At 36.3% G+C, this 15,953-nt stretch overlaps 3 protein-coding genes across 5 annotated transcripts in view; 2 read left to right on the top strand and 1 right to left on the bottom strand.

Annotated features, from left to right (window-relative positions):
* Positions 1-4,942, top strand: part of LOC101898772 (tudor and KH domain-containing protein homolog) — a 32,117-nt gene extending 27,175 nt beyond the window's left edge. For both annotated transcript variants that reach the window (XM_059131385.1, XM_005179537.4), the window contains exons 2-6: positions 365-768; positions 836-1,660; positions 3,465-3,571; positions 3,642-3,770; positions 3,847-4,942. In XM_059131385.1, the coding sequence (XP_058987368.1) occupies positions 446-768; positions 836-1,660; positions 3,465-3,571; positions 3,642-3,770; positions 3,847-4,283 (1,821 nt within the window). In that variant the 5' untranslated portion in view covers positions 365-445 and the 3' untranslated portion in view covers positions 4,284-4,942. The remainder of the gene's footprint in view (positions 1-364; positions 769-835; positions 1,661-3,464; positions 3,572-3,641; positions 3,771-3,846) is intronic.
* A 1,844-nt stretch (positions 4,943-6,786) lies between these two features.
* LOC101898597 (protein C10) lies at positions 6,787-7,720 on the bottom strand. The gene is made up of 2 exons (XM_011292614.3): positions 7,188-7,720; positions 6,787-7,126 (listed from the first exon to the last, which is right to left on the bottom strand). The coding sequence occupies exon 1, from the start codon at positions 7,573-7,575 to the stop codon at positions 7,243-7,245; it is 333 nt and encodes a 110-aa protein (XP_011290916.1). The 5' UTR covers positions 7,576-7,720; the 3' UTR covers positions 6,787-7,126; positions 7,188-7,242.
* A 3,016-nt stretch (positions 7,721-10,736) lies between these two features.
* LOC101898422 (FAS-associated factor 2) lies at positions 10,737-13,689 on the top strand. 2 transcript variants are annotated; one of them, XM_011292613.3, is made up of 6 exons: positions 10,737-11,012; positions 11,076-11,312; positions 12,084-12,363; positions 12,422-13,053; positions 13,119-13,262; positions 13,322-13,689. In XM_011292613.3, the coding sequence occupies exons 2-6, from the start codon at positions 11,193-11,195 to the stop codon at positions 13,520-13,522; spliced, it is 1,377 nt and encodes a 458-aa protein (XP_011290915.2). In that variant the 5' UTR covers positions 10,737-11,012; positions 11,076-11,192; the 3' UTR covers positions 13,523-13,689. The 2 variants fall into 2 exon arrangements, with proteins under 2 accessions (XP_011290915.2, XP_005179592.2); XM_005179535.4 differs by having other exon boundaries at positions 10,737-11,016.
* Positions 13,690-15,953: the final 2,264 nt, after the last annotated feature.

The raw sequence follows: 15,953 nt of genomic DNA, 5'->3' as shown, positions 1-15,953 counted from the left end.
AGTGTCAACAGTTTGAATAATCATAAGTCAAGGATTGGGGGAATACATCTCTCGGCCAAACCGACTGATACTTTTTTACTTGTTCTATATCTTTATCTCTCTTATCACCAACAATTATATTCTTCCTAGGATGTACACTACGGACCAAAGGCAGTTGCCGACTCCTGTGCAGCTGCGCATCCTTAAACCAATATCTATACAATTCCCACAAATTTTACTGTCATTTGCTTTCCAAAATCTCTGAGTTATATTCAAATAATTCCCTAAATTCTATTTCTATTTAAGTGATTTTAAATTATCATTAATTTTTAGCAAATTCTCCTATTTTCCCTAACAATAATCCTTTTTTTATTTATTCTTTTAGGTTACTAGCTGTCACAACATTTTTCTTTATTTTGGACGACCAACTTGAATTAGTTTTTGACACAATCACCTAACAGAGAAAATGTTTCGCAACACAGTTCTGTCCAATACCCCGACATATAAGCTTATATTAGGCTTTGGTCTATGCACACTCGGTGGTGCTATGTTATATGCCTACTTCAAGCAACGTGACGAAGATGATGAAGATCAAAAGCAGGACAATCGAAATCATTCACAAAAACCCAAAGCCATAAGCCGACAAAGTTCACAAGCAACAAAACAGGCACAAAAAGATGTTAAGGTTGAGTTTAAAATAACCAATGAACATGTTGCGCTCATAGCGGGTAGACAAGGGGCCAATTTGAAATCGATACAGGATAGAACCCAGACCACCATACATTTTCGGTGAGCAGCATAACAATCAATTAACATGTACGATTTTTAATAATGTCATTTTCATTAACTTTTCCAGGGACAAAGACGATACACATAAAATGTGTGAAATAACTGGCTATCCGGACAATGTAAAAGAAGCTCGTGCCATTCTCTTAAAGGAAATCGAACGTTCACCGATTGTCAAAGAAGAAATCTATGTACCACAAAGTGTTTGTGGCAAAATTATGGGTCGTTGCGGTGAAGCAATGCAAGAAATATGCCGTCTATCCTTGGCCAAGGTTTCCGTAGATGCCGGAGTACGCAGTGCCAATACGAGACGTATCACAATTACTGGTAATCGTCAGCAGGTCAATATTGCTCGTAAAATGATTGAAGATAAAATCGAAGAAGATGACAATTTACGCAGAGCTGTTCAAGAGGTGGAACAGAAACGTGAACCCAGACGTTCACCCGCAAACAGTGTCAATTCCAGCATGTATTCGTCACAGACATCGTTAAGTTCGCATTTGCCGCCGCGTGAAAAACTAATGGCCGCCCGCAACGATGAAAAACCCATGGAGGTATATGTTTCAGCCATTGCCTCGCCAGCAAAGTTTTGGGTACAACTCATTGGACCACAAACCAAGAAATTGGATGATTTGGTAGCCAATATGACAGCGTACTATAGTAATGCTGAAAATCGTGCAATGCATCAAATACATGAACCATATTTGGGCCAAATTGTCGCAACGGTTTTTAAACATGACAATAAATGGTATAGAGCTGAAGTTGTTGGCATTCTACCCAATCAATACAATCCCAATGAGGTTGTATTGGATTTGTATTTTGTTGACTATGGCGATAGTGAATATGTATTACCTCATGAAATTTTTGAATTGCGTACGGATTTTCTTACATTAAGGTAGGTTGAATGGAATATAAATACTCAAACAACTATTGAATCAAATATTTATTTTACAAGGAAAAGTCAGATCGTCAGGGTTTGGTTGAACTTTTTCTCTATTTGGCGCTTAAATACTGGATAAGGCCTTCTTGCCACTTAGTAGAAAACCTTGTAACACAGTTAAAAACCTTAAACCAGTTTTTATACCCTACACCACATAGTGATAAGGGCATTATGTCTTTGTGCATGGAGACGGAAGCGAGATAGTCCCACAGTTACTTTTGAGGATCTTCATATCTGTCTGTCCATGCATTCTTGTGAAAAAATGCAGGTCGTATTTATTATCCGATTGAGATGAAATTTTCCAAACAATATTTGTTTTGCCCAAGGCCGAACCCTACTGAAATTGGTGAGAATCGATTCAAATTTAGATATAGCTCCCATATGTATCTTCAACCGATTTCGGGTTAGCTGTGTACCAAATGGTCAATATAAGCCTGAAATTTCAGTCCAGAAGCAAGTACATCAAATTTGTTTCTGATATAGCTGTAACTTCCATATATATGTTTTACCCGATTTGGGGTTTAGAGTCCCTCACATTCGTAATATGCATTTGATAACAATGATATTGGTACCAGATACCTCAAAAATACCTTTGCCAAATTTTATCGACATCGGCTAAGATTTGGATATAGCTCCCGTATATATCCTTAATCCGATTTCAGGTTTATTGTGCTAATAATGGCTAATTTCAGCCCAAATGGACTGAATTTCGGGAAGTACGTTTCCATTTTGTGGAGCTCGTCTCCGATATATATTTTTTTAATATAATCCTTCTCGAATCAGGTTAGGTTTAAGGATGCGTAGCTACACCCGAGTCGTCAGCAGCATCACTTGCAAACCTTTGTTTGACCTGTTGTGTCCCTCTCAGTAAGAATAATGGGTGATGAGAGGAAAATGGAAAGAAAGCCAGGGGATGCGTATAGCAAACCTATAGATTATAATCGAACGACATTTGTCTCTCGTAAGATAACATGGGACATCTGCATAGTAGGTGTTCAATCGCCACTACCTCTTCTGCATTCTGCAGTAGTCAGGACCACTGTTAACCCTATCTAATATCTAATGCTGCAAAGGCCAGTCAAAGTTTCTACTGTGATTCTTAGATCAGACCGGCTAATTGATAGGAGGGAGCAGGTTCTTTCTCAAGATTGTCGCTAGATGACCTTAGGTTTTAAAGAATTTAAAGCAGTACATTTGACTTGGAAACACTCCTGTTATAATGAGGATGATATTAAAAAGTTCTCCAACCACATCAGCTGTCTTCTTAATTGGAAGAATCTTCGACTGAAAAAACGCTGAAATTATCATTTAATTCATTGATTATCATAGAATTTAAGTGGATTGGGGCATCATATACCGGTTCCTTCATCAGGCTTGGAACAGTCTGTGTACATAGCCAGTGGAAATTCGCCACCAGTCCAAGCGTTCCTATCAGGTGTTGTTATGTTAATGTAATTTAAGTCGAATTTTAGTAGATTAGGGCAGCATGTACCAGTTCCTGCATCAAGCTTGGAACCGTCTGTGTACATAGCCAGTGGAGGTTCGCCACCAGTCCAAGCGTTCTTCTCAGGTGTTGTTATGTTAATGTAATTTAAGTCGAAGAATTAGTCTTGAGGTGTGCCTTCATTAATGATAAAACCCTTTGTTTATGTAGCCAGACCTTACAGAAACGCTTACCACACTTCCAGTCATATCCGCATGCTGTAACTATCTATTTTGTCGTTTTACTAGGTAATAATCCTCAATTTGTTTCTTACAGATTTCAAGCTGTTGAATGCTTTTTGGCCAATGTGAAGTCAACGTTAATTAACGACCCACAGACATGGGAACCCCAATCCATTGAATTCTTTGAAGATTTTACACAAGGTAAGGTTACGTCCGCATAATTGATAGACTAATAAATCCAATTTGTATAATTTTCCTTTTCAAACAACAGTTGCCCGTTGGAAGAAATTAATTTCACGTGTTGTTACATATAAGGATCGCGTTAAAACCCTGACTGGAAATGCAGCGGCACGCGAAGGATCTCCCATACCCGGCGTTGAATTATATGATATACAAGAGGGTATGTTTTGTATATAACTAAGGTGTTTAAATTTTAAATATTTTTTTTCTGTGGCTTTTTTTTCTCCCGGAAATAGGCATTGAAATTAATTTGGGTCACATGATGATTTCTCATGGCTATGCTCTGCCAACCAGCGAGGATTACCCACGTGCAATGTCTCCGTATACAGCAAGTCTTAGCAATTCCAATGATGCCTTGACCTCATCGACAACGTCATCCGTTAAGCCACAATCACCGCAGCCACCTTTATCCCCAGCTGCCTACTCGAATAATGCCGATACCGCCGAAGATGCTTTAATTGAAGAACAATTGAAGCATTTGAAAACAGTTACTCCGTTTGATAAATACGTTAATGGCAACAATATTGCTGCAGCTGTTACAAAAATGTCTCCCTCGGAGTTTCTGAATGGCGGCCAAGCAGCAACAGCCGGAAGTGCAAACATAATGACCACAAACGGTCACCATCATGCAACGACGCCGTCAACATTATTCAATGGCAATCCTCAACGATAAAGACTGTGGTTATTGTTGTTACTTTAGAAGTACCAGAAATTAGATAGTATGGCAGTTGTAGTGTTCTTATATTTGTTTTTGAACAATACTTCTCCTGTAAATAGAATGTGAAGTTTTTTTTAAGTTTTCTACAAATTGTATTTTATTATTTTTATTTTTTTTTTTTAATTTAAGAATCTTTATGCCATATGTTTAGTTGTTATTTAATATTATTCTATTTTTCTTTGCTTCCTTTTTCTTTTTTTTTTATTTGGGGACATCATACACCCTATATGGTTTTTATTAAACAACTACTGTTGTCCTTTCTTTTTTCATTTCTATGAGCTATTTTTTATTTTCGGCCCTTTTCCTTTTTTATATTTGTTTCTTTCTTGAATGATTATCCTCAATTTGTGTAAATATTTCCAATGTATATTAAGTGTTTGTTTTATTACAATAACAACAAATGAACAAGAAATATCATTTATGTTCTATGTACCCTCCCAATTGAAACATTTACTTAATCAAATTGAGTACATATTGTTGATCCAATTGTCCGAAATTGGCGTTGCATATCGTTTTTGAAGATATCAAATACTACTTTGTTGTACAGAAAAACTTAACATGGAAAATGAACACAAAATTTCCATGGAAATAAATAGAATTTAAAAATCATAAAATTTGCATTTTATTTTAGTTTTTGTTCGACAAAGTTCGTATGCTGAAGGGAATTGAAGGAACCCTCAGCCAATGTTCGATTATTTACATATATTTTGATAATAGAGATAAAAATATTGGTATGGGAAAAATTACAAGAAAATCAAACATTTTGATGCAATTTTAAGAGAAATTATTTAATTCCATATTCATATTTCTGGTTGTGAAAAATATTTAGATACAGCATGTTGTAAAGAATCGCTGACTTGTTTTGCAAGTTATAACAGATAAAAGTATTGAAATTGGTCACCCTTTGTGGATGAGTTACCAGAAGGGGTTCGCATATGTATATATCATATTCACAACAGATCTTGTGTTAGCAAAAATGTTTGGCTGTGTGAAATGTAAGGCGAGTTGGATGCTTATTTCGCTTTCTTTGAGTGTTTTGTTTTTCAAAGTCTTGAACCCTTTGCGGGGAAGGTACCAAAAGGAGTGCGCCGATATATTCCATCTTCACAGCAGACCTTGTGTTAGTATAAAAAATGAGAGGCGCGAAATTTTAAAAGAACCGAATGCTTATTTCGGATTTTATAATCGTTTTGGTTATTCAAAATTTTGAACAGTTGTAGGGGATGTACCAGAAGGAATGGTCCGATCTCTACCATCTTTACAACAGATCTTGTGTTGATAGAAATATTAAGATGAGCAAAGTCTGAATCGGAATCGGGTGTTATTTTTGCGTTTTATGAGCTTAATGAATATTCAAAATTTTGACCCTTTATTGGGGAGGTACCAGAAGGAGTGAACCGATATATGCCATCTTCTCTGGGTTAATAAAAATTGAAGACAATCGAACACTTACATTAAATTTTTTAAGAGTTATTACTATTCAAAATGTTGATCCTTTGTGGGGGAGGTACTTGATAGAGGATAGATGAATGGACATCGCTAGATTGACTCGAAATGTCCTCAAATGGATTTGGTCCAAAGGACCTAGGGTCTAAAACCATTATTTCGATAAGGAACATTTTGGCCGTATCAAATGATTCAAACGGCCAATGAAAGCGTCACACACTGCCCGAATGTTGCTCGGCGGTATTTCGGTCCATTCCCGGCCAAGCGCTTGCTTGAGGTGATCGACACTTTGGTATTTTTTAGTGCCAATCTTGCTTTTCAAAATACCAACGGATTGGTATCCTGAGATTTTAGTGGCCTTTCTGCGCTAGAAATGAAGCGAGGAACCTCATTTTGTAACAATTCTTGGGTGGCGCTTGGTGAGTGTGATGGTGCTGAGTCCTGTTGGAATGTCCAAGGTTTGCGGCCAAAATGTTTGCGTGCCCAAGGCTCTAGAATATTTTCGCGATAATATTCGTCTTTATTCTGAAATCACACTATCACGCTTGAATTCCATCACGAATAACATTTTTCCTGTAAAATTCTCACCAAAATGCTTTTGTACTCTTGTAAACAATATAATGAGCTGTCACTGGAATAATTTTAACAGCTGTCGGAGGAGTGGCTTAGAAATAAGAGCAGTCTGAAGTTTTTTCATCTCACCCTGTATACCCTCTCTAGACAGATGGCTTAGGGTATAAAAATTGTTTTTCCTACCGCAGCATTTTGTTCAATATAGACCTATATGATGAATATCTAACGCAGCCTACTTCATGCTTTCGTCATGGACTGCAGAAAAAAGACGTTAATGTTCATGAAGCTAATCGGGGGGCTTCACAGTTTCCTCATTCGATTGAGGAATAGTTCACATTCCATTTTATTTATCCAGCCAAGCCTTACAAAAAGCATAAACTATAAAACCCCTTCCTGCCTATAACTTGAGTTAGCTATAACTTGAGTTAAACAGTAGAAATGTTTTTGCATGCTTTTTTATTATATATTTTTAGAAATTTATAATACGCTTACATGAAATATATATAAAAATTGCACCAAGCACAATATTGTATAAAGAAGGTTGTATTATTTCTATAGACTTATTTTGATATCTCAAGATTCTTCGCAGTAATTGGCAGTATATGTTATAAATACTTCGAAGTTTTGATTTCAGAACCTAAAAAATTGAGAGCAATTGTTCGCACATAAATGCAATTTGTTATTGTTATAAGACTGAAGTTCTTGTTAATACTATTTCTCTGAATATACATCTAAAAAATGAAATGCATTTGGACCTCGAATATTGGTGATGATCGAAACTGGGAAAATGACCATGTTAATTGATTCCCATACAATGATGTTGAAATGTTGAATACGCACAAATCTTATCATAGACACACTTTGTAATGAATGGGATCCTTTCTACGAATGAATCTTATATTAATATATCATTGGTCGTATTGATGGCAATGGGTGGCAAATATATCGCACGTATTTGACTGCGTAGTCTAGCAATTTCCACATCCTCTCTTTCCAGTTCACGTATCAATTGCGAGAATTGAACCAATCCTTCACGATTGCCCGAAAATCCATAGGATTTTATTACCTCCGTTTGTAATTGCATTACCAATGGGAAAACATGCTGCATCATCAGGAGCATTTCCTTGCCAGCCGAGGCCTTGGCTTCCGATAACTTTTTCGAATTCTCAGGCTGATTTACTGTGCGTATGATGTCAATTAATATTTGTTTGGCAGTATCGTTGTTCATTGTTGCTGTTGTTTGTTTAATTATTATTTCTCTCGGTCTTGCCTTTGAACAACGCTAAAAACGTTCCAAACGATACGAATGTGACGCGGAAGAGAATAGCCGACGATTTTTTGTTTACGAAATCAATGTGATGTATTCAAAGAAAATGTTTCTCTTTCGGTAACATAGCATTCACACAAGGGAAATGGTTTTCAATCAGAGCTGTATTTACAACCACAGATATCTGGCATAATCAAATAAAGCAGGCCATCCACAGGCGAATCTGTTCGGCGAACTGTTCGTCGAACAAAAATTTCATTTGCCCACCAACGAGAGCGAACATGCTCGCGAACATCATTTGTAAACAATTTTCATCGAGTAAACATGTCATCAGACAGCGACCGCGACACAGTCATTGCCTTGATGGCAATACATGTTTGTTTGGAGGAAAATGAAAATAAGGAGGAAGATAAAAAAAATAAAACACAGCATATGGATGAAAGAATGGTATGCAAAGCGTCAAAAGTTCACACATACAAAACTCTTAAAGGAACTGAAAGAAAGTTCCCGGGTGGATTTAAAGAATTTTCTTAGAATGGACGCTGAAACATATGCAGCTCTATTAAATTTGGTAGCTCCAGAAATTCATCGACAGGATACTACAATGAGAGAAGCAATAAGTGCAAATGAAAGGCTTTCAGCGACTTTTTTGGTATTTTAACTGAAATTTCTCCCCAGAGTCTTGGACTTGGACGATTTGTTTCTGGCATTTTTATTTTTATATATGTCGCTTTTTGTTTGCCACAATGCTGGTTCATTTTCCAGGCAATTAATAAATTCCGATAGAAATTGTTGTGACATTTTAAGTTCGTCTTCACTCTAAAAAAAGTATTTTTCAACTGATGTTCGGCGAACACTGTCACCCACTGTGTCAAATGTTCGTGCGAACACAGAAAAGAGGTGTGTCTGGTTACCCTAAAGTTTGTGACAATTGTTGCTAGAAGTCGTCTGTTAACCCGAAAGTTCTGCAAAAGAGAGCGGTTGGAGAGAGAAATTTTGACAGTTCTTTCAGTGAGAGTTTGCAAATTCTTGCTGGACAAATTTCTTCTTGCAATCAAGGTAGATGTACTAGGTAATCGCATCAGCCCAGCTGACGGCACCATTAAATGTCAAAACAAATTGTTGTAATGAAGAATTCGCCCTAAATGAATGCAACAACAAATTTGTTTATGTTGTCTTCCCTAAAAGTACCTTTTTATAATATTTCAAATAATTTAAGAGCAAGTAAAGAGTGAAACCAGTAAAAAAAATTAAAAGAAAATGAAGGAAGGAGGTTAGAATGGAGTGCAGCTTTAAGAATTAAGTTAGCCTCGACATCTAAGATTCCCAAAGCACATCACGGGGAGTAGTGCAAGAATTCGACTCTTGTCATTTGCAGTTCCGGAAAACTTTCGGTTTAAACCAGTAAAATATAGTCATTATAAGTTTCTTGGTTTAAAAAATATCGGAATACTACAATTAATACTTATTTTATTCTTATTTGTTTTACAATAAAAACTTTTATTGCGACGTTCGTTTACGACGAGAGGCACACAAAATAAAATGTAAACAAACACCTCGTTTCTGATTGGTTGAAACAAATTTGTCGCAACTTTTAAATGTTATGGCGAATCTATGTTTTTCGCCTTAGATGTCAATTTTGACATTTGAGGGGACCACAAAAGTTGCTTTGTTGTAGCAATTCGCCGATGCGGTTACCTGTTAGATCTACCTTGCTTGCAATCACTTGCAACTCTTCTTCTTCTCATTCATCGACATTCAATCAGATGTTTTCTATTGTTTGTTTGTTTATTTTTGTGCTTTCAATTTGAACTATTTTTTTTTTTTTTTTTGGAATTAGCAAGTTTTTGGAGACTAATAGTTTGTGTAATAAGAAAATAAAAGACTATTTCAAACATTTTTATTTAAAAAAACTTGTAAAATTAGTATTGCTTCCTTTGTTTTAATTCTCCTTATGGGGCACAAATTGGTTTGTTTTGACAAATCAGCTGATTAGTTGCAAGCTTCTGCAAGAATACCGTCTGTTTACTTTTCGCATTTTCCTTGCAAAAGAGAATAAAACTGCCTTTTCTCTCAGAAAGAAGTTGCTGGACAATTCCTGCTGGAAAAGTAACCAGACACACCTAAGATTGAAACGCTTTAATTTTTGGCGAACAAAACGACGAACACAAAATTCACTAACACCAACAAAAAATTCACTAACACCAACGATGTAAACAACACATGTTCGTCGAACAAATTCGCCTGTGGATGGCCTGCTTAATCGAAAAAGTTGGTCACGGTACTTTTTTGATATGAAAAAATCGCGGAAAATTAGAAGACCGCTTCTCGCGTTATCAATATGATCAAAATTTTGTTATGTCTCAAAATTCAAAAGATTTTTGTAAATTTTTCACTCATACATGTACCCACACCTTAACATCTGAATAAATAAAAATGTCTTGTCGGTCTTGCTGGAATATATATGGAAATGTAACATTAGACGTGGAATACAACATCGACGTAACCATAACCCTAACTATAACCCTACACACATTTAATTTTTTCATTAGCGGTGACATATTTCTGCAAAAATATTCAAATAAATGTACATAGATAGAAGAGCGGAAGAAAAATATAAATTAAAACTTATAAATATATATCAGTCTTTACAAAACACAACAAAAGAATGACAACAATGATCACGCAGAAACCAAAATTCAAGCGCACCTTAAGGAGGTTGAACAGCTTCGTAAAACTGCTAAAATACAGACCTGAGGCTATACTCGCTTTAAAATCCATGGAAAAAGTGGTTAAAATTCATTGTACATACAAAAATCAGAGATGGAAACCTGCTTTCTATGCAGTGAAATTTGACAAGGTAAATTGCAGAAAATGCAAAGATGAGAATGCTTATTTATTCTTTATTTTACCATGGAAAAATTGTTGAAAAATCCTATTTGTATCGCATAAGAAAACATGTAAACAATGTAGACACCAAAACAGGCTATATTAAAAACGAATGGATATTATTTATATTGTCTTACGCTACCTCCACACTAACTGCCTTGTAAAAACATGCGTTGCCAACGTTTTCGCTTCTGGCAATGCCATAAAACTTTTGACATTTTCAGAAAAACAAAAAAAAAAACTAATTGTCATTGAATTTTTTACAGATCCGATCCACGGAAATTTTAAGATTTTTTTAAAAACTTTTTTATCACTATCTATGCAAAATATTTTGCAACAAAGCTTAAAAGACACAGAAAACGCTTACTGCAATACGTAGCTATGTCAAGTGGTATTTATTTGCCATAGTGGTGTCAGGAGAAACAAAACAACTGCTTAACATAAAACTAGATAATTAGAGGTCCGTCAGTCGCCAGACCTATTGGAGTGAAAAAAACACCAACTAGCCAGTAGGTCAGTAGACATAGCCATGTACAACAAAAATACATTTGAAAAAATTCATTTTCTTACAGTTTAATATAATTGTTCAATATTCTGTGAAGTTTGGACCAAGAAAAAACGCAAGCGGACTGACACACACGGTGGTTTAGTTTAGAAAATATCTGCTGCTGCACACACATACAACAAAGATGGATGACGGACTTACTAATGAGCAGACGGAAAAGGTATTGCAACTGCAAGATCTTACGGGCATTGAAGATATGAGTATATGCCGTGATGTATTGATAAGGCACCAATGGGACTTGGAGGTGAGTAATGCAGTCTTTAGTATTTGTAAGAAAAGAAAAAAACAAGTATTTTTCTTTCAATTTGTTGGAAGGTGTTAATATTGTTAATGAATTTAAGGCTGGGTGGGAGGGTTTGTAGGAAATATTTCTATATCTTAGCCTATTAATATGGAAACTTGTAATGGAACTAAAGTAACAACAAATTTAATTTGAAAATTGTACCATATGCAGCTCATAGAGTTCCGATTACAACGATGCATTTTTATTCTTGCAGGAGGCTCTGGCTCTTGAGAAACTTGAGTTACCAAAGTTCCTTACATTTTATGGTGATTTTCAATGTGTAGAACTAAAGTACGAAATACAATTTCCAATAACTTTTTAAAAAAGTAGACGTGTCTCGTAGTTGGTGTTGGAATTTGGGCCGAAACCGTCTACATTTCGGAATGTATTAAATTATGATATTAGAATCAGGATCTCAAGTGATTCATAATCATATACACATTGCCTTGATAGGTCTCAAAACTAATCCAAGAACATCTGCAGAACTTTGCAGATCCATATCTCAAATGTATGAGCTTTCAGAAATAAAATCTGATATCGCTATACTGTAGCGGCCCCAAGGGACACTTGTACTACAGTTTTCAAAAGTTTCTGCAATGAGTGCTACTTCATCTTAATATAATTTCAAAACAAACCCACTTATTAGTTATTCTCATGTCGATATAAGTAAGGTTTAGAAGATGTAATCGCTCCATCTCTGACATAATTTCCATAAAATGTTTATTCTTCAAGGTGGCCGTGCAGGAGCAAATGAACATACGCGAAGGTAGGCCCTCATCCTATGTCGGTTCTAGAGAAGTACGGGCTCCAACTGTCATCAATGATCGTTTCCTGCAACAGGTCTTTTCCGCACACATGCCCGGAGGTCGAACATCACGTGGCAGCAATTCTGGTCCAATGCCACGTAGTATAACCGGTATTATTGGTTATATTATCAATATGGTGTTTCAATATTGTTATTCGACAATATCAAGCATTTTGGGTGCATTCTTTGGAGGAAATGAAGAAAGAAGTAAGAATTCAAGCACAATATTGATTACAGTAAACTTATATTTATTTCTATATTCCAGTTGTCACAGATCCCTTGGGTGATGTCATGAGTTTCATACAAAGCTACAATGAACGTTATCCTCAGCATCCGGTCTTCTACCAGGGCACCTATGCCCAAGCCCTGAACGATGCCAAACAAGAATTACGCTTCTTGTTAGTGTATCTACATAAAGATCCTACTAAAAACCCAGATGTAGATTCCTTCTGTAGCCAAACATTGGCTAATCGTAGCGTTATAGACTTCATCAATCGCAATACCTTATTTTGGGGTTGCGATGTATCATCGCCTGAGGGCTATCGTGTCTCACATTCAATAAATGCACGTACCTATCCCATTATGGTACTTATTGCCTTGCGAGCCAATCGCATGGTAATAATGGGACGTTTTGAGGGCGATTGTACAGCCGATGAGCTGGTGAATCGTTTGCAAACTGTGATCAATGCCAACGATGTGTGGTTAAGTCAAGCCCGAGCGGACCGTTTGGAGAGAAATCTAACACAGACCCTGCGTCAGCAACAGGATGAGGCATATCTTCAAAGTTTAAGGGCCGATGAAGAAAAGGAGCGCCAGCGTGAATTGGAACGGCAAAGAGAAAGAGAAGTAGAAGAGGCTTTGGAAAGGGAGAAACAAAAAGTCGAGGAACGTAAGCAGGTAATGTGTTGACTGACTATACAATCGCCATTGAAGAGTGTTAGCATGTTATTCTGTTCCCATAGGAAATTGTACGATTGAAAATGGAATTGGCCCAACAAGTCCCGTCTGAACCACCCGCCGATGCTGTGGATGCCATTAGTGTGGTATTTAAACTACCAAATGGTGCACGTATTGAACGTAGATTCCAGCAATCAAATTCGTTATTAGTAAGTCATAGAACTTGGCATTGAACTCTTGCTTAAATAACTATACGCTTGTCTTTCAGGATCTTTCCAATTATTTGTTTTGCCATCCATCAACACCGGATGAGTTTGAAATCACAACGAATTTCCCCAAAAGAGTTCTATATTCGAAATCCTATGAAACAGATAATGATGCTGCCACTTTATCACTTGCTAATAAGACTCTAGTTGAGGTTGGGTTAACAAATCGTGAGGTTCTATTTGTCAATGATTTGGAGGCGTAATATTAGTAGTACATTTTGTGATGTATGTATATGAATGTTGATTATGATAATCGCGATCATATAGATGGTTATGATGATTAAAAAAGAAACTAGAATATTCAGAACTTTCGTGAACGCCAGAAATGTTATGAAGAAATGAAAAGTAATAAAACAAAACCGAATGCCCATTGATGTGTTTAAATCTAACGTAAAAATTCCAAGACATTTTTTGTGGAGCACTGCCCAATCCGCCACCTTAAGAAGGGGGATTAAAACTCAACACCCGTTTTCATTTAATATATTCGTATTTCTAACTGGAAAATTGATGGAAAAGAAGAATTCCTAATTTTGTTAATATTTTTCTTAATTTTTTTTTTTGTTAAAATTTTTATTTTTTAATTATTTAAGCCCATTGCTGGAAAATGATAAAAAATACAGTTCATTAACAATCCATTTTACAATCCATTTCAATTAACTACATTGTGGTAAGCAATCTGTACACTATTTATATTGGATATGACCATACAGGGTGAAATAAAAAAAAACTGCAACAAAGTCAAACGTCATCATTTTTACATTTTTTTAGATTTTATTGAATGAAAGCAAAAAACTATCGGAAATAGAATCAAATTTTAGAAAAAGTTTAGTTTTGTTCGAATTGATCACCTTTGAAACGAATTATGCCCTTCAAACGGCCAGTAAAACAGTCACACGCTGCCCAAATGTTGCTCTGCAGTATTTTGGCCCATTCCCGGCGAAGCGCTTGCTTGAGGTGATCGAAACTTTGGTATTTTTTAGTGCCAATCTTGCTTTCCAAAATACTCCAGACACAATAGTCCAACGGATTGGTATCCGGAGATTTTGGTGGCCATTGTGGGCTGCAAATGAAGCGAGGAACCTCATTTTGTAACCATTCTTGCGTGGCGCGTACTGAGTGCGATGGTTCTGAGTCCTGTTGGAATGTCCAAGGTCTGCGGCAAAAATGTTTGCATGCCCAATGCTTTAATATACCCTCCAGAATATTTTCGCGATAATATTCGGCATTTATTCTAATGCCACGGTCGATTAATACGAGCGGAAACCGACCATCGATTGAATTCCGGTGGCTAACCGAAGGTCCACATTTTCAGCTGACCTCTTTGGCAAGCAAACACGATCATTTTGTTTGTTTACAAACTGCTGGACAACGAATGTTTTCTCATCGGGGAAAACCAAATTCGATTCGGCAGTTCACCAATTTCGGCCAAGCGAAGCAACTCTTTAGCTCTTTTGAGTCTATTTTCTTTCTGTTGCGGTGGAAGTTCTTGCACTTTTTGGAATTTCAATGGCTTTATCCCGAGTTCATTTTTCAATATTTTCGAATGGAATATTGCGATATGTTCAGCTCACGAGCCATTTTTCAGCCACTGCGATGAGGGTTTCGATCAAGTCGCTTCTTTACCTTTCGAACCATTTCTGCTGATGTTGCTGTTTTCTTTCGTCCACTTCCTTGACGTCGGGCTACGCTTCCAGTATCACGGTAACGAGCGATGGTACGAGACACAAAAGATTTATTCACATTTAAATGCCGGAGTGTTATAACGCTAGCCACTTTTGGTTTTCCAGTCAAATATAAAGAAATCACACAATCACTCTTGAATTCCATCACGAATAATTTTATTTCTGGAAAATTCTCACCAAAATGCTTTTGTACGCTTGTAAACAATATAATGAGCTGTCACTGGAATAATTTTAACAGCTGTCGGACGAGTGTCTTAGAAATGACAGCAGTTTTTTCATGTCACCTTGTATATTGAGGTTTCTTCTGTTGAGGTGTTACATCCCGAAATAATAGAACTCTAGCATAAAATGTCCCGCTTAACGACACATATAAACGGATCACCAATGAAAGAGAAGAAGGCGATTTGAACTAATATCTTTCATCACCTTGGGACTGGGTCTGAAAAAGGATAATGGACTGATTGAGTCCACATAACAACACAGTACTTTAGGGCCGCTTTAGGCCTAAGTAGTTTGACAAGTCTTAATACATTGTAGTAAATTTTCGGACATTCAAAGTATTATATATTATTCAAGATTCCCTTTTTCGGAAAGAATAATACCCCAAAAAATTTTGTAATCTTTCATTTCAAAGACAATATTAGTATAACCATGGCACAATGGACCCACATCCAATTTTTCTGTTCAAAACTATTGCAACGTCTCTATATTTAATCTCTAACTATCAAAAGTGACCTCAATGTCAAATTTCAGAATTTCTGTTCTATCCATTCACCCAATACCAAATTTGGTAACATTTATTACAAAAATCCAAAACAATTTATTATCTCTTTCCTAGACAACAACAGTGATCCAAAATTGGTACCAATTAGTACTTTTCGAAAAATTATAGCATGCTTCTGCAAAACCACCACCAAAGACCTGAATATCAAATTTCGGAATTCCAGTTCCA

Source organism: Musca domestica, unplaced genomic scaffold (genome assembly GCF_030504385.1).
Source record: "Musca domestica strain aabys unplaced genomic scaffold, Musca_domestica.polishedcontigs.V.1.1 85, whole genome shotgun sequence".
Classification (NCBI taxonomy): Eukaryota; Metazoa; Arthropoda; class Insecta; order Diptera; family Muscidae; genus Musca; species Musca domestica.
Note: the sequence above shows the minus strand (reverse complement) of the source record. Positions and strands in the feature narration are given on the sequence as shown.

Excerpts from the sequence above, each read along its gene's own strand:
- LOC101898597 (XM_011292614.3), bottom strand. The coding sequence starts at position 7,575 with ATGAACAACGATACTGCCAAACAAATATTAATTGACATCATACGCACA.
- LOC101898422 (XM_011292613.3), top strand. The coding sequence starts at position 11,193 with ATGGATGACGGACTTACTAATGAGCAGACGGAAAAGGTATTGCAACTG. Across the intron at positions 11,313-12,083 it reads GGCACCAATGGGACTTGGAG|GTGGCCGTGCAGGAGCAAAT; the intron begins GTGAGTAATGCA and ends TTATTCTTCAAG. Across the intron at positions 13,263-13,321 it reads AGCAATCAAATTCGTTATTA|GATCTTTCCAATTATTTGTT; the intron begins GTAAGTCATAGA and ends CTTGTCTTTCAG.